At 40.9% G+C, this 23,181-nt stretch overlaps 1 protein-coding gene across 4 annotated transcripts in view; it reads left to right on the forward strand.

The window, feature by feature from the left end:
* Positions 1–251: 251 nt before the first annotated feature.
* LRBA (LPS responsive beige-like anchor protein) overlaps positions 252–23,181 on the forward strand; it is a 431,577-nt gene continuing 408,647 nt past the window's right edge. For all 4 annotated transcript variants that reach the window (XM_030023944.2, XM_030023959.2, XM_030023952.2 and 1 more), the window contains exons 1-2: positions 252–511; positions 880–1,349. In XM_030023944.2, coding sequence (XP_029879804.1) covers positions 1,134–1,349 — 216 coding nt within the window. In that variant the 5' untranslated portion in view covers positions 252–511; positions 880–1,133. The remainder of the gene's footprint in view (positions 512–879; positions 1,350–23,181) is intronic.

The following is a 23,181-nucleotide window of genomic DNA, read 5'->3' on the forward strand; positions in this document are numbered from 1 at the left end:
GGTCCCCGCAGGCGCTGCCGAGGGGGCAGGGCGGGGGGATCGAGCAGACCGCGAGGCGCAGGGGAGAAGACGGAGCGCTCCCGCCCCGCGGCCCCTCCCTCTCCCGTCCTCGCCCCGCGCGGGCGCGGGCGCGCGCGCCGCTCACCTGGCGCACCTGGGCGCACCTGGGCGTGCGCGAGCCGGCGGCGCCCGCCCCGCGCGGCGGCGGCCCGCCCCGCCCGCGCCCGGCCGCGCAGGCGCACGGCTCCTCGCCCGGCAGCGCTCCGGGGGCTCAGCGCTGTCATGGCGGCAGAGAGCGGCAGCGTCGGCAGGAAGAGATGGGGCTAATCGAAACCGCGGCGTGAAGCGGCGACGGCTGAAACTTCAGGCGCCTTTCGGAGAGAGGGGCGGCTGGCGCTGCGCAGCCCGCTCTCCGCAGCCGGCGAGCGGGGCAGAGGAGCCGCCTCCCGGCCCCGGAGCCGGGCGTCAGGGCAGCCCGCGCCCCCTCCGCGGCGGCGGCGGGCAGCGAGCGGTGAGTGAGAACTTGCTTGGCGGCGGGTCGCTGCACCTGTCCGTGCCGGAACTCGGGGCGGCGGCGGTACAAGGGCAGGAGCCGGAGACGCGGCAGACAAGGAGCCGGGCGGGAAGGAGGAGCGTGTTCCCTTTAATTAAGTAAAAAAAAAAAAAAAAAAAAAAATTAAACCCCTCACGACCGTGTTCGGAGCGCGGCTCTGCGGGGGAGCGAGAACTTGCGCGGGGAGAGGCGGGATCGCTCCTGCAGCGGCCGTTGCCGCCTCCCCGGCGCGGGGCAGGGGGCCGCTGGCTGGAGGTGGGACCCTCGGGCTTGTGGGGAGCGCCTCACTCTCCGCCGACTGAAAAATACCTCGGGTTGTCCTTCAGGCTGTAAATACCTGCCTCAGGGCAGGAAGCTGCTGACAGACGCCTCCTGCTGAGGACAGAGCTGGGACTCCGAGGGCGCGTCCTCCCTGCCTGCCTGCCTGCCTCCCCCGCCGGACGCGGCTTTCTTCAGGAGCCTGAGCTGAAGGGGAGGAGTGGGCCGCTGGTTACCTTCCCGGCAGCCCAAGTCGCTCCTTCTTCCCGGAGCGGCGAGCGCGCCGCTGGCGTTTCGAGTCGTAACCTGAAGTGAACTAGCCATGGCGAGTGAAGACAAACAAGTTGTTCAGCCAACAGGTGATGGTGGAGGAGGAGCGGGAAAAGAAGGAAATGCTGCTGAAGGGGGAAGTGTGCTGCAGCCTTTGAATCCAGGAGTCCCCATCCGAGGCATCAAGATGAAATTTGCTGTGCTGACAGGACTGGTGGAAGTTGGTGAAGTGTCCAACAGAGACATAGTTGAAACTGTGTTTAATCTGGTAAGTTGGGCATGAGAGAAAAGAACAGTATACGTGTGCAGAAGAATCCCATGCTTTTTTGATGTTATTTTTTTGTCAGTGTTTTTTTACATGTTTACACTTTCACCATACTAGGTTTCAGGTAGGTTCTTTTTATTTATGGATCACAAAAGCTGAAAATAAAGCGTATTAGCCTCTATATACACATTTAAACTCGAACAACTCTAAACAGCATCCTCCTTAGTTTGCCTCAGAGAAATTGTTGCTTTATTTAGAACTGAGAAGTGTATTGTTATGTTTAAACATTCAACAGGTGTACTTAACAAGAAAGTTAAATGTTGACTTAGCAACTGAAACTGTCATCAAAACACAGACGTTGTTGTTTTAAGCCAAAACAACTTTTCCCATGAAGATGTTTATGTCCCTTTTTGCTTCCCATTTACTTTGGAAGTAGGCAGAACTTTCATGTTCCGTTTACAGGGAGAGAGGGTGTCAGGCAGCAGTTCATTCAAGTGCTTTACTTTGCTTATTGGGAAGAGTAGAACATGGTTTCAATGTCCTTTTTTTATTAATGAATTAGGTAGTCAGCTGCTATTTTTTGAATACATTATGGATGTATTTAGTACTTCATAACAGATCTCACTAAAAATTGAGGATACAACTTTTCCTGTTGAAGCTGCAAACGTAATATATACTGTTGAACTTCTTGGGCCACACTTAAAACAAGTAGGCTGGTTGTTAATGTTTGCTTGTCGAAGGAGACCAAACATTAGGAGAAAAACTGTTTTTAAGTTTACAAAGATACTCTGCTGTTATCAGACGTCTCGAAACATTGCTAAAAATACTATTTGTTTCTCCTTCTTCCTTTTAGTGAGCACCTTTGACTTTAAAACAGCGTGGTTTCTGACAAACCAGGAAGTGAGAGCATGTAATAGTATAAAGCTCGGTAACAAGGAAAGTTGACAGCAAAGGCATACTGGTTTTTAAAAGCTGTTGGCATTTCAGTTATTTTCTTAGTAGTATTCTTTGCTACATGCAGGTTTTAATGGTTGCTAAATATTTATGTGTGCTGTGTCTGTTTAATGTTTTTTGATGTTATCTTCTTGGGTTATAATAAATGTTTATTTTTTGAATATTTTCATATTAACAGAATGTAATGCTCTAAATTGTTTGGATGAAAGTCTCAATACAGAGGAATTGCAATACTGGCAAAATGAAGTGCAGATCAGAGGTTTCATGGATGCTTCAAGTATGAGAAAGTGATTTAAGGTACTTAGAGTCCACTTGACAATTGTCCTTGACAAAACCCAGGGCTCAGATATATGGACATGAGGTTCAAAAGGAAATTCTGGTAGATAGTTTACGATTTAGGACACTTGTGTCAGGGGAAATTGTTCATGAGTGTGTTAAATTTTACTTTGTTTCTAGCATCGTCTTTTGAGTGGTGTATGGGAGGTGTACTTTATGGCAGCAGTGGAAAGAGGTTCAGCAGAATAATTAAAAATGTAAAAGCTCCTTGATCCTGGGATTCCTTTTCTGCTCCATTTTGGACAAGAAAGTAACAAAAAATTTAGCTTGGTTCAGAGAATCCTCTATTTTAGATTTCAGAGGTCTGGAGAATTCGACCTGTGGACTGCATTCTCCTGGATCTTCATTTCCCAAATAGAAGTAGAGGAGAGTTTCTGGCCCTGGAAACTTTTGAAACTCTGTTTTCACTTTTTCTGCAAGTGAAACGGTATCCCTGACCTCTCTGAGAAGATTCCCCAACTGTTCCATCACACGCCTACGGTGGGGGAGGCTGAAGTTCATGCTCCTGCACCACGTTATTTTATCAGAGCAGAAATAGTCAGTTGATAGCTATCACGAAACAACCAATAGTTTGGTAGCAAGGACACTTTACCTGGATTATGTGAGAACAAAATCCAAATTTTTGGGCAATGTAAAAAAAAAAAAAAAAAAAAAAAAAAGAGGTACCTTCGTTCCTCTAGTCCTGGAAAACATATCAACTACTAGTGACTAATTTGGAAAGAGAAGATGTCTTGATGTTGTGTGGTTTTATTGAAACTGGAATGCTTAAAAAAAATCAAACCAGCCAACAAACTTACAGTTTTTGTTACAGAAAGCATCTATTTTCTGGATTTTTTTTTTTTTTTTTTTTGGTAAAAACTGTTAAGCTGACTTTTTAGGATACCTTTCTGGGATATGAGGTCTCCCTACAAAGCAGTACTCACCCATCTGTCATTGGGTTCTGTCTCCGTTCAGTCGTTAGCTGTGACCTCTTCATTTTGTCAGTTAATACCTCTGAAATCACACTGATCAGAATTTAAGGCATGTGAAGTATTGGTTAGCAATGGTGTACTTACTCTTCTGTGTGTGTATGCAGAAAGGATTTAACTTTTTTATGAAAAAGTAATTCTTAGCTATGGCTTTTCTGGTAGTTTGTTTCCCAATAGCTTTTGGAGCGAGTTTACTCATGTGTGTGCAGGTTCAGTTGGGGGGTATGAGAATCGTGCTGTGATCTGTTGTTAGTAATGGGGTTAAGCCCAACGTATCACCTCCCATTGGGTTTCATTTAGTTTGGTGACTCATAACTGCGCTACTTCAGTGGTGTTCGCAGAAATCAGCTGGCTCGCTTCTTGTACTTTGAAAGGAGGAGGCGTACGGTATTTGGGGGATTTTTTGATCACTAAAGTGAGACATCTTTAGACCAGAGTGAAGGAGGACTGGGCAAATCTGTGTTGAAAGGTGTTTTTACATTCTTACTCTTCATAGCATTACCATCCTCAAACATGACGAGTTTATTTTTTACAAAGGGAGATTAGCTGACCTAATTCTTATTTCTTGAGCAAACATGTTGCTCTTTGTGCTCTTCAAGCTTGCTGTAGCATATGGAGGTTATGGTGAATTTCTTTGTGATGGAGAGTCAAGAGCAGCCCAAAGTGCTGTCTTGATGTTCCTCATCTTTCAGGATTTAAGAGATGGTCATGCTTTATATGTGAAAGACTCAGAAGGTCAAAAATCTAAAGTGCACAGTAATAGACCTGCTGCTTATTAAATAAATTTAAGCTTCTGTAGTACTGATTACTTGAGCAAATAACTTGTTCAGTCCAGCAGTGTTGGATCTTGGAGCTGAGAACTACCTATAACATCTTCTCTGTCCAGCAGTATAACAGAGCGTGCTTAGTGAGTTCATGCATCAAAAACCTAGTAGTCTCATTTTATTGTCTTCGGAAATTCTACTCTTAAAAATACTCAAATTGATCTGCTTTGTTTTGGTCAGTATTCTCTGAGAACCTAGTTTTCCAGCCCATGTTTTATATGGCTTTGTGTATTTCAGCACTTCTTAAAATTGAGAAGGAAAATACTGACTTTAAAGAAGTTTATTAGTCTGTGAAAACCTTTGAAAGCACATGCTTGTTCAAGTAGTAATCTGTTCTGTTACTTTTCTGACAGACAATAGGCTAAACTATGGGTATATATTGCTCATGCATTGTGATTTATATTTTTAATTGACTTTGGGCAGCAATAACTCCTTGAATTTCCTTTGTATACAAATCAGGTGAATTCCTGTTCATTACCTCATATCTGCTCCCCCCCTGCCTTAGTTTATTAAAATAAAAAACCTCCTGGTAGGTGAAGATGATAGAATGGAAAAATAAATTATTTACAGTGGGATCTGTTACTAACTTAAAATAGCTATGCGTTTTTCATAGTAAAACAGAAAGACAAGTTGACCTTCTCCTAATGAAGAAACTTTCAGATAGTGTAGTAGAAATAATTCAGCAATTGGCAAAACTTAAAAACATATGTATATATGTATATATGAAATTAGTTACAGTACTGGGCTACTAGTGTCAAGGAAGATTTTTAGGATCTGAAGTTTTCAGGTGTCGAGAACGAATTCTGTTCTGAAGGCTATACAACCTGCATTGGAAATATAGGAAGTCCTGCAAAGTCTTTTCTAGATGAAAATTCTCGGTGGAGCTTCTGGTCTACTCCATTCTAAATAGGCTTGTCTTGTATCATATGTCAATGTCATCTTGTTTCCAAGTTATTGCAAGTTTCTTGTTTATATATAAAACGTAGGTCACTAGATATCCTTGTCTTTCCATAGGTAAAGGGCTCTCACAAGTGGTTTTTTTCATAATGAATGCTGTATGTGCAGGGGTTAACTGTGCTGCATTATTAGGCTTGCAGTGGGAAATGCGTATTTGGCAAAATTCTGCTATACTTCAAGCAGATGACTGTGCAACTATTGTCTTTCTCTGTGGTGTTGGTATAATTCAGTTTGGGGACTTCATGCCAGAATTTACTCAGGTCTCAGGTTGACTAGTGTATAGAGACAACAGATAATCTAGACTTTCTGCTCTTCTCTAAAGAAATGCCATGCCTTGCTTTAAGCTGATTTTGTTTTAAAAAGCTTTAGCTTAAACAACTTCTAATTGTTCTATTGACTATAATAATAGATTCAGTTATTTGTTTTGTTTCCTTTTTTTTTTTCCCCTCCTCAGTGTGTGTTGCAAAGACTTTTAATGTTCTGTCTGTCTCTCTGGTGAGGAGAATGTGCTGTTGCTTCCGATTCTGTTCATGGATTATAAGGTCCTCACCAAGAGTCCTCTAGTGACAAAGTGCAAATGAGAAAGAAGCTTTTATCACCTTTGGAGGAAAAATAACGAGATCTGAGGAGCAAAGACTAAAATTAATTTAGAAACTTTGTTTGTCACCTCACTCACTTCTGCCAGACTTTACTAAAACCACAAACAAAAATCAACATAATTTATTAAAATTCTTACTGTTTACTTTCCTTGTTTCTGCTTTTTAAAGTAACTTTCTTTCCCAACCCTATTTGGCTTGTTTGATAGAACAAATCTGAGACAAATGTCAGGACTGCCACTTGTTTGCCTTCTGCTCATGTGCCCTCTGCTTTTTTTGTCATGTCTCCATTGCTATGGTTTCTGCACTATAAACTCTTTATCATTATTCATATTGAAAGCTAATGGCATCACCTGCTGATACAACAGGTTTCTAATTTGGTATGAGTGCTTCTGAAACACTAGTACAATGGATTTTATGAAGTAGAAATTCCCCTTTTTTCATCTCTGGTCACAGAATTTTTTTGCACATACCTTCTTGTAGAAGACCCCCAAAGCTAATGCTGATAGCATTAAATGTATTACAGTAGTAAAAATGCACCATAAATGTCTTCGTAACAATGCATTGTTTTCATCACCTTACTGTATGTTTTTAGAGAATGCTAGGATTAATTTTCTATATAAACTTATCAACGCTGATGATAAGTGAGAGTAACCAAATAGTTTCTAGAGTATCACTGAATATTGTGCATTTCCTAATATATGCAGTCTTCCCTAGTAGGTTCCCAGTAAGTACAACTCTGGCTACAGTTACCCTAGTTCAGTCACTTCTGTCCATTTACAGTATAGATGATAAGGTAAGTCTGTGGCTTTAGCTGGGTCAAGCTTGTAGTTTAAAAAAAAAAACCCCAAACCAAAACATAGTAAATTGGACAGTCAGCTGTCTTAGTGATCATGCATGGTTTTACTCTTTGTGAATGAGTGGAATTCAGCAAAAGATCTGTAATGCTTCCAAATCTGTCTCAGTGTCCTTTTTATAAAATACATCAGATGCAAACTTACTTCTTGCTGGCCCCTTCACGGTAGGGGGCTTGTACCCAGTTTGATGAATGAATTTAGACTCCTTGATTCCAAGTCATCTTCATGTTTTTGAAGACATCTAATTTGGGATCTGGTAACAGTAAATGATGATTTTCGTAAGTTTAGCTGTCTAAATGAGGCTGAGAGATGCCTTTCACCAGACTTCACCTAGCTCAAAATTGTTGAGTAACAGAAGTCACTTGTCCTTCACTTAAAGTAAGAATTACAGACCTCCATCTTGTTAGAATGTATTCTGAGTAGTTATGGATACACTTACTATTGCAGTGATGTGTATTGGGGTTTTTTTCAGGTATTGATGCAACTTGGACATTACTTTGTAGTTAGTGGAAATATCACCCTGCATAGTAAGTGTAGGAATTCAGGGAAATTTTGTGGTCAGTTGAGAAAGGCAGGGAATGTAGTAAGTGGGATGGTAACGGCAGTCTTGACTCAGACATGCTGACGATTAGAAGAAAATTGTCTAGACTCTGAAGAGGAGCTGATTTGTACTTCGGCTGTGGTATCAACTTCTGTGACTGCAACTTAAAACACACTGTAGGATGACAAAATATTGAGAACAAAATCTTAAGACCACGCAGGAAAATGTTCAGTTTTTCTCACTCTTCCTCTAACTGGCCAATTTTTATAGCTTCTCATGACCAATCTGAAGTTTCAAGTGTCTGTGAAAGCCCATGGACGACTGTCGTGGTTTAACCCCACCCAGCAACTAAGCACCACGCAGCCGCTCACTCACTCCCCCCCCCCACCCAGTGGGATGGGGGAGAAAATCGGGAAAAGAAGCAAATCCACGGGTTGAGATAAGAACAGTTTAATAGAACAGAAAAGAAGAAACAAATAATGATAATGATAACACTAATAAAATGACAACAGCAATAATGAAAGGATTGGAATGTACAAATGATACACAGTGTAATTGCTCACCACCCACCGACCGGCACCCAGCTAGTCCCCGAGCGGCGATTCCCCGCCCCCACTTCCCAGTTCCTATACTGGATGGGATGTCACATGGTATGGAATACCCTGTTGGCCAGTTTGGGTCAGGTGCCCTGGCTGTGTCCTGTGCCAACTTCTTGTGCCCCTCCAGCTTTCTCGCTGGCTGGGCATGAGAAGCTGAAAAATCCTTGACATTAGTCTAAACACTACTAGCAGCAACTGAAAACATCGGTGTTATCAACATTCTTCACATACTGAACTCAAAACATAGCACCGTACCAGCTACTAGGAAGACAGTTAACTCTATTCCAGCTGAAACTAGGACAACGACACACGCTCTGTGCTTTCTAGAAGCGTAGGCATCCCATACTGCCATTAGTAGGCTCTGTACAAACCTAAAATAAAGCTAAAAAAGCAAGGTTGAACCAGGCATTTACATATATCATGTCTTAATAATGCAATATTTGATAGACAATTTTTAATTAGCAGTCTGTTCTACAAGTAAGCCAGTTTAAAATGTGTTCATAGCATACTTTAGAATTCCCCTTTAGAGGGGAACACATCTGTTCAATGACAGATTTTTCTAGTTGGTGTCCTGTAACAAAGGAGAGGGTGTCAGGTATCTGTTGTTGTTGCTTTGCTTTCTCCAGGTAGTATTTTGTATCACCTCTGTCAGTGCACTAGATGGACCACTGGCCTGACCCAGTAGTGCAGATAGCACAGTAATGTAGTGGCCATATGGACTGGCTCAGGAAAAGCATTTGCAGATTAGGGAATAGAATGAAATTAGTCAAAAGCATCAGGGAAATAGGTAGATGGCATGTCAAGCTTGCTACAAAGGCTGGACATTGCAGAGTGAGATAAAAAAGGTAATTATTCATGTCTGTTGAAAGAGATTATTGGGGGGATGAACCGAAGTGTGCAGATTCAAGAAGAGTGTGAGTAAAGAGAAGTTTTTTGAAGTGGCTGTATTGGGCAAATACTGGAGGTTGAGAAAAATCAGAGATGAGGTATTTGTTTAATTCTTTTTTAAAGCAGCGTTGGTTTGGTACAGTGTTCAGTACTCAGTGGCTAGTCAATTGTACATTCAGATGCTGAAGCTTGCTGAGAAGTCCCAGTCTTCTGAAAATCAAGTGTGGTGGTTTTTTGTTTTTTTGTTTTTTTTGTGTGTGTGTGAAGATTTCAAGTCTGATGAAAGATAAAAATCAGCTTTCTCTGTGGTTTCTTTCACTATCTGTGTATTTGTTATACCATCTGTTGGGGAACCTGCAGTCATTCTGAACTGTATCCCACTTGATGTGGTGTTCTGATTTTTTTTTTTTTTTTTTTTTACTAGATAAATTGGTAACTTAAAGCATTTATAGCTTCTGCCTTCTGCGGTCATGAAGTTCTTTATGAACCTTAAGGAGGAAGCTTTAGCCTCTTGCACAGATTAAATAAGCTCTACAGTTTAGTCATTGGGTGTGAAATAGCTACTTGCTACCTTTGGTGTTTCTGTGTATAAACCCTTCCAAGAATCTTTTCTGTCAAATGCAGTCTTGCATGCATTAAATTTATGCATATCTTTTTTAAAGAACTTCTATTTATTTTAAATGGGTCAATCTGGAAGACAGTTTTTGTTCATAATCACTAATTACAGATAGCTAACTTTCTGCTATTCAAGTGTCTTCCCCATAGACATTCCCTCTTCATAACATTTTTGCATGATGGTTTTTGGTATTAGCTTGACCTAATTACTGATGTCCTAATTTAGATTACATTTCTGCTTTAACTGATTCTGGATTTTTCTCTTAGACTTGGTATCATGCTAGGGCATATTATTGCCTCTCCAAAAACTAGTTTGGTCATTTTTTTCCCTCTGGGAAACCTTCAGACTTTGTCTGTCTAGGAGCTCTGGCCATTTGCCAGGAGTCTAAGGGCTCTAATTAATTTGCATAAACCAGGATACTATTGCCACCTGCTTTTTTAATACCACGTGTGGCCAGTGGAGACTGTAGTTTCCAGTACGCAGTGCTCCATATGTAGAGCAGATAGCAATCGAGATGCATCCTTGCACAACTGCTGTAATCAAATTCGCTAAATAATGATGCTGCATGAGTCGCAGTGGTACCTTTTCCTGAGACACTGTAGTCTTTGTGCTGATACCGGAAGCTTCCTGTAATTTGTGAAGAGCTTGCATTGCTACAGTGCTTTAGACTCCAAAACTTCACAAATAGGCACAAGTAGTTTCTAAACAGAAACTAATTTGTGGAGAAGAAAGCCTAATGCCTTTCATTGCACTGGGTTCCTCTAGTAATAACTGAGGAGCTGGGAGCAGCTACGCCCCAGGCATGATTTTCTTATTAATAGCTACCTTGAGATGATATTTAAATGAGAATAGCTGGTGGGAATAGGATGTGCTCTGTTGCCTCCTGTAAAATGCTCTGTGAGTCTGAGCTGCAAGTCTCTTTACTGCAGCCTGCATGTGAGTAGTTCTGTTGATGTTTTTGTATTCTACATACATCTAGCCAAAAAGTTTCATATGCACTATACAGCAAATTCAGATTATTTTTGATGTGACTGGAAAGCTGGAATTGAGTTGTCTAGGCAAAAAGCTGTTCTATTTTGTTGATGCAGCTGAAGAAAGCAACACTTAGAGCTCTACTGGGTTAGCTTTCCTTTGCAACTGAAAATCAAAACCAGAGTAACCACTTAGGACTTATCTGTTCTATTGAAGTGTTATGGGTGTTCATGTCACCCCCCCCCCCCCCCCGCCTCCCCCCTTTGCCATCATCAGTTGTTCTCTGTGGTGTTGGATGGAAGTTACAGAAATAAATTAATGAAATTAAGTCTATGCTATTTGCCCCACTTAGATACTCCAAATTTCTACTTTTATACTGGACTAGCCCTGTAAAACAGTAACTGTAACAATGCAGAGGGTGACCTTTAGCTTATTTATTCTCTCTTTTGGGAATGTTGAAAGGCTAGAGGCACCAGTAAGCAGCAGGTAAGATGGTCACTGCAGCGGGAGAGCAATTTCTCTTATAAAAGAGCAGCAGGAGAGCCAGTAGCATCTTGCAGTGGACTGGGAAGTATGTGATTATGGAGTCCAGGATGCTGAATGTTTGCTTGATAAATTTCTCACAAATTGGTTCCTATATCAAACTGTGCAGGTTTGGGTGGGAATTGTACTGGTTGCTTTCCCAAATATGATTGGGATGGGGGTGGGTGGGGAGCTGTTTGGTAGAATAAGGTAAACCCTGTTGCTGTAGAATTGCTGAATAAAGGCTTTGCAGCTCCTGCAACTTTTAAGTTTTAGTAGTCCATTATTAGAGAAGTCTTTAAGTTATGCTGCGTGCTCTTCTCGGGATTAAAACTGCATTCCTAAGGACAATTGTTTTTTGCGGGATTATTAATGATTCAGGTAGACCTTGGAATCAAGTAGTGCTTAACCCTCCCACCTGCCCCCATCCCCAGGGTTCTTTAAGTGGAATCATAGAAATAAGTTAAAAAAATGGCCAATGATACAGAAGTAGAATTGCTGATAAGCCTTAAAGCATTGCAGTTGGGGGGACAATAGGAAACAAATGACTAACGTTGGTAATGCTGCATGACTGTTAAATAAACAAATGGAAACTATCAGTCCAGTCAGCATCTGCCTCCTCCTAATGTTTTTGTTGAAACTACACATGTGATTTGCCTGTAGTTTTGGTTGTGAACTTGACTGAGAAGAACTTGCAAGCTTTTCTTTTTTCCTCCCCCAGCTCCTGCTAGTGGGAGCTTAGTTATACTGTAGGATTTGGTTCCAGTGTATAATTTAGGTAACATAATGCTTGACTTTTAGGTATCTGACATGGAGTATAAAACTGAGTAACTGTGACTGCATTTTTAGAATGTGTTTCCAAATAACTAAAGTGAGATGGGGAGCTATGTATGTTTAATATATTGCTGATGTTATAGAATGGGAGAACACTGAGATGCTGGGAATGGATATTTCAATTGGGATTGCAAAAAGTTCTCTGTCCACTTTGCAATCTACAGCCTGAAGCTATGATGTTCTTAACACTTCAGATTTCCTTGATTTAAATGTGGTAGCAGTGGTGTCCCAACTCAACAATAAAGTGCTGTGAAAAGGCTTCTCAGGCACAGAAGCTGCACCAGCAGCTTCCTGTCTTTATGCAAATCAGTAAATGCTCATGGGGAAAATATTGCCTTGTTTTCTTGCCCATTTCTTCCTCAAAATTAAGGTTCCAATCTTGTGCCATGCTAGATTATCTACTGTTTCACTTCACACCAGGACACTCTGCCATGTCCTTTTCTGTGCTGCTCCCCCTCTCTTCTGTGACCTGACACCTGCTGCCTTCGTCCTGGGCTGAAAAAGTGAGTCCTGAGTGCTTGCTGGATTCTGTAGTGGGCTGGGTTGCTGTGAATGCCACTGTGTGCAGCAGTTGCTATGGATCAGCTGATTGGCACTGGTATTGCCTTTGGGGAGATGTTTATTCCATGACTCATCTGAGGCCTGGCACTGAAGACTTGCGCCCTTCCTGCGTACTGCTTTTAGAGTGAAATGCATATTGCTCTTTGGGAATTTTGCTGGCTTAGTAAAGTCTCACCTATGCAGGAAATGAAAGCCACCCTGATTTCTATTCTTAGTAGGAAGAGATTCAAATTGCCATTTGTCAGGAGTGCATAGTGATGGTGTTGTAAGTGACTTGTAAGGGGACGTTTCTCACACCTCTTCTGCAAAGACTAGGCTCATATACAGCAAAGAATGCCAGATTCATGGGTATGGAGAGAAGGCACAGAAAGAAACAAGTCTCAGACCTTGTGGTTAAGGTGTTTGAATAACATTCTCCAGTCACTCACATATGACAGGAAAGGTTTGGAGCTGGGAGACTGGATTTCTTGCCCACGTGTTAGGGCTTTTAGTAAAGTTTTATTTATGGTGTACAGAATCCAGATATCCTTCAGGTAGAGGGGTTTGTCTGGTGACTGAAAGATCACCAGAGTTGGTTAGACATATTTCAAAAAGATAGAATTTAGATGACAGAAGCTTGGGTTTCTTGCTTCTGGATGGTGCTGTCATTTTGCAGGAAAGTGTTATCCCTATTTCCATCTAGATCTTGTTTTAGGAGCGTGCTTAGTACTTCTGTGTCCTGTCTTGAGAGAAACCATGAGCAAGCTGAAAAAATGTCATGTAACACTTCTAGATACAAGTCAGTATTCTGTATTGTCTGCTTCCCCCCCCTTCCCCCCCCCCCCCCAAAAATGGGTGGGGGGGAATAATTTTCACATTGTCAGATGATGTAGATGACTGTAACAAGGAAACTTGTCCATTCAGGCTTTTGCTCAGGTTAAGTTTTGTGTGGCAAATTGAGAAGCCTGGAAAACTGGATACAAAGTTGTCATGGTTTAACTAAGCACCAGGCACCTGCTCGTTCTTCCCCAGTGGGATGGGGGAGAGAATCGAAAAACGGTAAAACTTGTGGGTTGAGATAAAGACAGTTTAATAGGACAGAAAGGAAGAAAATAATAATGATAATGATATTATTGTCATTTTATTATTATTAATAATAAAAGGATTGGAATATACAAACCCAATGTTGCATAATGCAGTTGCTCTCCGCTTGCTGACCGATGCCCAGTTAGTTCCCGAGCAGTAATACGCTCCCCCCAGGCCAACTCCCCCCAGTTTATATGCTGGGCATGATGTCCTATGGTATAGGATATTCCTTTGGCCAGTTTGGGTCAGCTGTCCTGGCTGTGTCCCCTCCCAACTTCTTGTGCCCCTCCAGCTTTCTTGCTGGCTAGGCATGAGAAGCTGAGAAATCCTTGATTTAGTATAAACACTACTTAGCAACCACTGAAAACATCAGTGTATTATCAACATTCTTCTCATACTGAACACAAAACATAACACCGTACCAGCTACTAGAAGAAAATTAACTCTATCCCAGCCAAAATGAGGACAGAAGTGGAAGTTGTGCAAAAAAAAATAATTGAAGTTTTACTTGAGAGTTAACATAATCTTGATGCCTTTGCTGTTGTTCTTAGCAATTTAAAGATGGATGTGTCTGTAGGGGTTTTTAATTAGATATGCAAAGACTTGTTGGGATCTCTTTCAATTCATCGTATGAATAGAGGTAGAGGTAAAATTTTAGAGGAGCAACCTAACTCTGCCCAGAGAAATTATCTTAAAATAACATCACAAATGAACAGTTTAATCACTGTAACTGTTCTGTAGTAAAATTAGATCATAAACTATTTGTTTCAAATTCAAACTTTTGAAACCAAATCCTGACTGTCTAAATGTCATGATCTTGTCACTATCCATCATACTAGAAAAGTCACAGCAGACTGGTAAAGTTACCAGTGAAGGAAGACTGGGGAACATGTGGGCCTTCTCCAGAAGGAAACAGGAGACCTGGTTACTTGGGATATGGAGGTAACCAGGCTGAGGTACTCAATGACATTTTTGCCTCAATCTTCACCGGCAAGTGCTCCAGCCACACCACACTGCCCAAGTTGCAGAAGGCAAAGGCAGGGACTGGGAGAACAAAGAACAGCCCACTGTACGAGAAGATCAAGTTCGAGACCACCTAAGGAACCTGAAGGTGCATAAGTCCATGGGGCCTGAAGAGATGCATCCATGGGTCCTGAGGGAACTGGCAGATGAAGTTGGTAAGCCATTATCCATCATACTTGAGAAGTCATGGCAGTCCGGGGAAGTTCCCACTGACTGGAAAAGGGGAAACAACCCCCATTTTTAAGAAGGGAAAAAAGGAAGACACAGGGAACTACAGGCCGGTCAGTCTCACCTCTGTGCCCGGCAAGATCATGGAGCAGATCCTCCTGGAACTATGCTAAGGCACATGGAAAATCAGGAGGTGATTGGTGACAGCCAACATGGCTTCACTAAGCGCAAATTCTTCCTGGCAAATTTGGTGGCCTTCTACGATGGGGTTACAGCGTTGGTGGATAAGGGAAGAGTGACTGACGCCATCTACCTGGACTTGTGCAAAGCATTTGATACTGTCCCACCTAACATCCTTGTCTCTAAAATGGAGAGACATGGATTTGACGGGTGGACCACTTGGTGGATAAGGAATTGGCTGGATGGTCGCAGCCAAAGAGTTGCGGTCCACGGCTCGATGTCTGGGTGGAGACTAGTGACGAGTGGCGTTCCTCAGGGGTTGGTATTGGGACCAGCACTGTTTAACATCTTTGTCGGTGACATGGACAGTGGGATTGAGTGCACCCTCAGCAAGTTTGCAGATGACAGTAAGCTGAGTGGTGTGGTTACTACCCTAGAGGGAAGGGATGCCATGCAGGGGGACCTTGACAGGCTAGAGAGGTGGGGCCCATGAGAACCTCGCGAAGTTCAGCAAGGCCAAGTGCAAGGTCCTGCACATGGGTTGGGGCAATCCCAAACATGGATACAGGCTGGGCGGAGAATGGATTGAGAGCAGCCCTGAGGAGAAGGACTTGGGGGTGTTGGTTGACGAGAAGCTCGACACGACCCGGTACCGTGCGTTTGCAGCACAGAAAGCCAGTTGCATCCTGGGCTGCATCAAAAGAATCATGACCAGCAGGTCAAGGGAGGTGATTCTGCCCCCCTACTCTGCTCTGGTGAGACCCCACCCGGAATACTGCATCCAGCTCTGGGGCTGCCAGCATAAGAAAGACATGGACCTGCTCGAGTGGGTCCAGAGGAGGGCCACAAAGATGATCAGAGGCCTGGAGCACCTCTCCTACGAAGACAGGCTGAGAGAGTTGGGGTCGTTTAGCCTGGAGAAGGGAAGGCTCCAGGGAGACCTTTTATAGCAGCCTTCCAGTACCTAAAGGGGGCCTACAGAAAAGATGGGGAGGGATTCTTTATCAGGGAGTGTAGTGGTAGGACAAGGGGTAATGGTTTTAAACTGAAAGAGGGCAGATTTAGATTAGATATAAGGAAGAAATTCTTTGCTGTGAGGGTAGCGAGGCACTGGAACAGGTTGCCGAGAGGTTGTGGCTGCCCCATCCCTGGAAGTGTTCGGGGCCAAGATGGATGGGGCTTTGAGCAACCTGGTCTAGTGGAAGGTGTCCCTGCCCATGGCAAGGGGGTTGGAACTAGATGATCTTTAAGGTCCCTTCCAACCCAAACTATTTTGTGATTCTTTGTTCATTTCTATGGGAAAAAATCACTTTGATGTACATGAGAGAGCCAGAAATTTAAACTAAACTTATATTTGGAGGCGAGGGGAGGGATAATTATTTCAGTGAATTTTAACTTGTCCTGTCTCTGTCATGTATTGTTTAGTATCTGTGTTTTCATTTGCTCTGTAGCATGACACTGTACATTAGTCCTGTAGCTGTTGCTAACTGACATGTAGGGTTTAATGAGAATTTCATGGCTCATTCCTGTTAAAGTTCCTGCTCTGCTAGCTGAAGCCCAGTGTCATCCTGAACAGGATATTTCCATGCATTTCAATGTACTAATGTCGCATATTACTGACAATAGGACTAGTCAGACACAGGCTTAATGACCATTTTCTGGCATGTGTGACACCTATTTTATGGAATAGCTCTTTGGTTTTGGAATACACTTACTGTATGTCTTCTGTGGGTTGGCAGTGCTTTTGACTTCTGTAGCACTGAGTTAGAAGTGATCTTGATGCTTCAATTTCCTGTTAAAGGTAGGTATATGGGGAAGGAGGTTAATAGCTTTAAATGTTTATTTATATTCTTCCAGCTGAGTACTCAGTTTCACAAGTTTTAAGAGTCAGCTTTAATATTTCCTATAGATATATTGTTTATGTATATGAGGCTAGAGATATAGTTAGAATTCTGTTTCTCAACTCTGTCTAGGAGTTTTTTTTTATCAAGGATACCTCTAAATGGGTTGGTTTGCCTGTGGCCTTACCGTGTGCATTGGAAAGAATGCTTGAAAGCACATACGGATTCTTAAAACAGGTATTGATCACTATAACAATGAGATTGAAGCAGAGTAAGGGATTTCTTAATTGCAGTAATTGTATGTGCAAATTCCTGCATTAAAAAATGCCTGAACTTCAAACTTAATCCGGTATTTTGAAGGCCAAGATGCCTTTGTTTTAAAAATGTTAATAGTTTGACCAAGAGGAGCTGTTGTCCATTACCAGCATGCAAGCTAACTATCTCTGATTAAATTAACTGTGGTGTCAAAGAAAACACAATAATAAAATGTATGTATGGCAACTATATTAATTAAATATTAGTTACCCAAGCATGTTTTCTGTTGTCTTCAGGCAGTGCTTTGTTATGTGTAATGCTGTAGTCATGATCTCTGTATGGTGTGGTTCCATGTTCTGGTGCTGTGAACCAGTAAGGTATTTATACAGTCACTGTCTTTGGTATTATGAAGTAGCATATTCCTCTTTGAGATATATTCATGCATCTTGCTTGAATAATTTCCATGACAAAGATGGGTGGTATAAAAGCAAGAAGAAAGTGTTATTTTTATTTGCTAATTCTGTAAATGTAGCAGGGCCCCTAGGTTTCAGGCTGGGCTCTTCCCTTTTCATCCATTAAGTGCAATGAAGTTTCTGCGGACTTGATCAAACCTTACTTGCTCCAGGTAGGTGGTCATGACTGATATAGGACATTTAATTAAATTTAAGTTTCCTAGGAAGAGGAATGAAGGTCCAGATTTTCCTACAAGATTGTAAGGATACATAGAGTAGCAAAGGACTAGAAAAAGCTACTTCTACAGTACAGGAGCTAGCTGCTTTGGAAGCATTCATGTGTAGGACTGCAGAGAATTAGCAGAACTGAAGCTAGTGATAATTTTGGATAGGTCATGCAAACTACAGTGTCTCAAGGCAACTGCATGCAGCAGTCACTGCTCTTGGGAGATACCTTCCTCCTGGGCTGTGCTTTCTGTGCTGCTCCATCAAGAGATATTTCACAGTCGCTCCTTCGTTCTAATGGCAACATAAGTCAATGAGAAGTTCTGTCTTTGCATTTTTATATCATTTGTTCTTACAATCCACAATGTAGATTCAGTGTTGGCAATAAAAAGCTTAAGCTTCAAAAGCTTTTACAAGTTCATGAATAAACTATTTAGCAGAAACATTTGGAAAGTTGATGTCCATTTTCTTCTCCCTGTGAACCGGTCCAGATGTAAGTCAATGCAATCTTTACTTCTACTGGACTGCATCACTTGGGTTAAATTACAAATCTTCAGGATTAAGCGCTGAAAATGAGGAAGAATCAGTTTGGTTCCTCAAGATGGAATTTCAGGATTTTAAAATGAAAACTAGAAAAGATGTTAAAATAATTGAAGAGCTGCTCTCAAGAATCCGTGATTCATACATTAAGATTACCTGATGTCTTCTGTCTTAAGCAATCTTCAAGGTTTTTCTCTGAAGTTCTAATTTTTTGCAGGCACTGTATGATACTGTGCCGCAGACACATGTGAGTTCAGCCTTTGTTAGATAAACTCTTCTAATGCACAGAGTCTTGCTGCTTTCAGAGCAGCAGCAGCAGCAAATGTGTGTTTTGTGCTTGGTGGAGTCAGGTGCCCAGGAAATGGAGCTGGGAACTAGAAAAGGAGGGCAATTGTATTGGGCTTCCCAATTCTCTGCCCAGCAGGTTATACTATGCTTCCTACTTGGAAATCAAGGAGAGTTAAGACTGTTTAGTACCATGCTCTAGAGCTGCCTCATTATGCTTCTTGCATTGTGTTTTTATGTGAAGCTTGAACTCCTTTTCCCTTTAAAAGGAAGAAGGGAAATCATATCCAATTCAGGCATTTTACAGCCATCTTTGTGGGATAATGTGTAGCTCTATTAATGTTTCTCTTTCCTTCTTCTGCAGTTGCCTCGACTCCTGAGAAGAGAGAGGGAGGCAGGACCTACCATGATACAGTCTGATCCCAGTGATACCTGGGATGTTATCTTTGTCCTGTTATCTGCTGGGGTGCTTGTTTCTGTAGCTCCAGTGGCACTTAAAGGGTTCAAACCCCGACTTAAGTTTCATTCCAGAGTCCTGTCATATTTTAAAAATTTTGATAGCTTTGCTGCTTCCATGAGCCAATAGTAGCCTCTGTGTGCCTTTTGCTACCGTCTTCATTTCATATTACTGCAGCAGAGTACTCTTTGTCATTCCAAATAGTATTGAGAAAGACAACTTTGCTTAGACAGGGAGAATGCCCTTTTTAGGGAATTGGACTCTTCATCCTCACTGTATGTGCAAAGACATGGAAGTATCTTCATATTTTGAAATGTTTAGTGAATGAGGTGATCCTCATCTTCCAGTGTAGTTTTTGAAGCTTGAAGAAAGAACTGGTCAACCTTCCTTAGAAACAACCTGTTCTTTCTGGAAACAGCTGAAAGTGTTGTCAGTTACCCATTATATGTGCATTTGTATTACAAAGACTAATTTGATTTTTGAGAAAGTTATCTTTTTATTTTTTCAGTGTGCTTGTCCTAGTAAACTGGTCTTCCTGTGTTTCACCAAAAGAAATTGTAGCATAAAAATTATCCTAATTAGAAGTCACAAGTAGTTATAATTCCTAATTACAAGTCACGAGCAGAGTAGTGTCAGTCTTGATCTTTTTTTGAAAGAGAAATAAACTAATCGTGCTGGTACCTTTCTGAATTTGGTGGCTGATGTTGAATTAAGGCTCTAATTGTATTTGTGGTAACTCAGAACATGACTCTTCCAATAAATAGCCACAGAACCTTTACAAACTGGAATGAAATAATAAAATTGCAGCATCATCCATCTTTCTTGTACCTTGTCTACAAGGAATGCCTTCCATTTCTACTGTGAAGCGTGTTGTAGGAGCAGGATTGCTGCTAGCAGGCAGCTAGAAGGCTGAAGCTGGGTTCTCGTTCTGAAAGAGTATCAAGCTGTCTTTCTTATGAAGGGCTGATTTCCTTGTCTTCTCTTCTAGTCTCCCTGTGTTTTAACCAAGTGGGATGATTTACTGATCGTGTGATAATGAGAGAATCTCTAAACATATTTCAGGATAATCTGTCAATATAATTTCGGGATATATTCCATGATTCCACTGCTGTTAGGTAAAGTCATGAAACATCACTGAGGGGTACTTGGTATGTGTAAGTTGCCATTTAGATGTTTGTTTTCCAGTTCTTGGGGCAGAGTGTATGGCAAAAAGTAGAAACCTGCTTAAAACCAAGAAAGTAACAAGTGAAGCTGTCAAATGAGAAAACTAGAATGAAGAAATAAAGTCTTAAAACTGAAATGACACTATCAAATGAGCAAACTAGAAATTGAGAAACTGTCAAATGAGCTAAACTTAGTGTTCTAAGACAGTCTGGGTGTCTATATTGATCACCTCCTGAACAACATAACAACAGTATTCCTGAAAAGCCAATTTACCAGTAGGACATTGTTGTGGTAATACTGTAGTTGCCCTATATTATAAAAGGGAAGCGGGGGGAGGGAAAAAAAAAAAAAAAGAGATTAGGTTTTAAGGCATGTAATTTACTATATAGGTATTTTTTTAGCTGTTTGTAAACTGTTACAACTGTGACTTAAGCTCTTCAGAAAAGTATTATTTAGCTGAATCAGCAATGACCTAAAACCCGAAATGAGGTCATAGATATTAAAGCTATAGTGAGGGTGGTATCGTTCTACAACTTTAGACAGTGGAATATGAAGCTGTGTTATCTGGGGTTTTGACCTGGTATGGTTCTGACCTGTCTCATAACAGCAGTTCTCACTGCAGAAAATTTGTAAATACTCAAGTCCTCTGGTATTGGCGCTGAGGAGCTACAACTTTCTTTTTTTTTTTTAAAACTATTAGTAAGATGACAAACTTCCATTTTTTTGTTGAAATAATCTCTTCTCCCCTAAAGTTAACCTCCTGCTAACTGCAGTGATTGATGAGAAAATGTTGGCATCTTTACATATTGAGACCTCATTGCCAACTGCTATGTTACATAATGCTTAGTTATGAAAGAGGAAATGAACACAAAAGCTGTTCTTGGTGACTGACAGTATATAGTGAGAGGCTTGTTTCTGTAAAGTCAGGAGATGGGCTGTGTTGTGCAGACAGAAGTTTCTGAAGCAGGATGTCCTAAAACCTGAAGTCAATTCATGCTAGAACTTCAGTGCCTTACTTGCTTGAAACCAAGTAATAGTAGCTGGATGAATGCAAAATGTTTCTTTTTATTGAAAAAAAGTTAATAATAACACGTAGTAGTAGAAATAATAGTAATTATTTTTCCATACAAAGAGCAACTAAAGAAAGCATGTTGAAAATACTGAGGCGGTCCTATTTGCTACACCCTAAAAATGACAGTGGGAATTGTTTTTCTATTTTATCTGATAAATCTCTGGAATGTATGTACTGAAGAGGAAGCTTTGCATGGAGGAATATCTCAAGATGGAAATGAAAATTCTAAGGTTTTCAAATCTAAAGCCAGAAATGTGTAATTATTTTCAGCTAAAGCTCTTTAGAGTTCCTGTACATTACCTGAGGCAGAGATAGGTTGTGGACAAATCTGTAAGTTGCCTGGTTTTGTGCAGCAAACTCCAAGTGTGAAAGATGATGTCCAAGGAAGAATAGATGTGTTATAATTTGAAGAATCTGGCTTGCTTTGCTGTGGGTGCAGCTGTTGTCACTGCCATCACCGCAGATGGTGATAACCATGATTACTGCCAATAACCATTTGAGGCTAGAAACAACAGCTTTTATATTATATACTCCCAATGTGTAAAACTCCTTAAACTGGTAACTGGACTAGTGCTTGTAATTTGAAAAAATTAAGAACTCTTGTCCCCTAGGATGGTGATCTTAAATTTATGAGAATCTACTTGTGGATTTGATGGAAAGAATTAAATCTAGTAGGGTGATTCATGGACCAAATGCATGTTAAATGTTGAAATATGTAAATTGGGTGATTTCATAAATATAACATTCTTATGCAGTATGAATAAAAACTATTATTAATTTTTTGAGTAATAGGAGGCATAAGCAGAGAAATTTACTCCTGTCTCCCCACCAAACTCTTTAAAATTCTCCCTTAAATGGATGCATTTCTCAGTTTAATTTTGACAGTCTTATGAAGTATTGTTTTTTTGTATGACTTCATTCACATATTTTTGGGTTCCAAAAATGTTACTGTTCTATAAATCTGAAATTAGTTTTGTATTAAACACAGTGAGAAATGGGACTGGAACATAATAAGAAAAAGACATCTAATTTTGTCACGTCTTAAATGTTATTATCTCACAAAAGTATTCTTCTGATTACCTGGAGTCATTTAGCACCATCTGTAGTGCAGTGTGTAGCACAGTTAAAGTGGTATAATAGATGCTGAGGATAAATGCAGTTAAATTAAAAATGGTCGCTGAGCAAAAGAGTATATAATATTTTAGGAGTTTAAGAGTCTTCTGTGGAGAGGGGTTTTTATCTGTAGCTTTATTTTCCATAACCCACTGCTTTCCTCTTTGGTTATCTCAGTGCAGAACTATGGTGGCAATTAAGTGATTGCCACTGGTAAGTTTTCTCTGAGAGAATGTTGTTACTGTCTGTTTCATCTGTATTTTCTGCTCTGTAAAGAACTGTGTTATGGCTTTAGCTGTCCTTTGCTGCAGGCTCTCCTCTTGGCTTGGAGTGCCCACATACAGCAGAGAGATCAACTGCGATGATTGTTCTTTACTGTAGTGGCATCAGGAGTTGTATCAGTCTCCAGAGTTAAACAGCTAAATTAGCTCCAAACTTTTGCAAGCAGCACAGGGACTGTTTAAGAAACTAGGTGATGAATATAGGGCTCAGCACTCTAGCTAGTTGTCTTAATGGGAAATGTTTAAAACAAAGAGAACCTTGCTTAATATTACCTTTTGAGTTTGAAGGGTGGTGACATTCAGCAATTATTAGTGATTCACTAATGGAGTAGATTGGCAATTACGTTGAAAGTAATTTTGATTTCTTCTTAAAGGTTTGTTTACCTTATTTAAAAAAAAGGAATCTTTGAATGAATTGGTAGAATCACTGGAACAGAGTAGTTATTAAAATTCTTTTGTCAGTGTTGCAGTCAAATGCTTATTTCTTAGAACTATTCTAGATGCTGAAAGCTGTTTCCTTTTCTGGCTTGTCTGTAAATTGCTTTGTACAAAGGTTACAAACTTTAACTAACAGTATTTTGTTAGAGTATAGCTTTATACTTTCATAAGGTTACAAGTGAGGGTAACTTGAGTTTCTTCTTTCTGTAACTTTTACTTTCCTTCCTGAATGTTTCCTTAAACATTTCATT

The sequence above is a fragment of the Aquila chrysaetos genome, chromosome 1 (genome assembly GCF_900496995.4).
Source record: "Aquila chrysaetos chrysaetos chromosome 1, bAquChr1.4, whole genome shotgun sequence".
NCBI lineage: Eukaryota > Metazoa > Chordata > Aves > Accipitriformes > Accipitridae > Aquila > Aquila chrysaetos.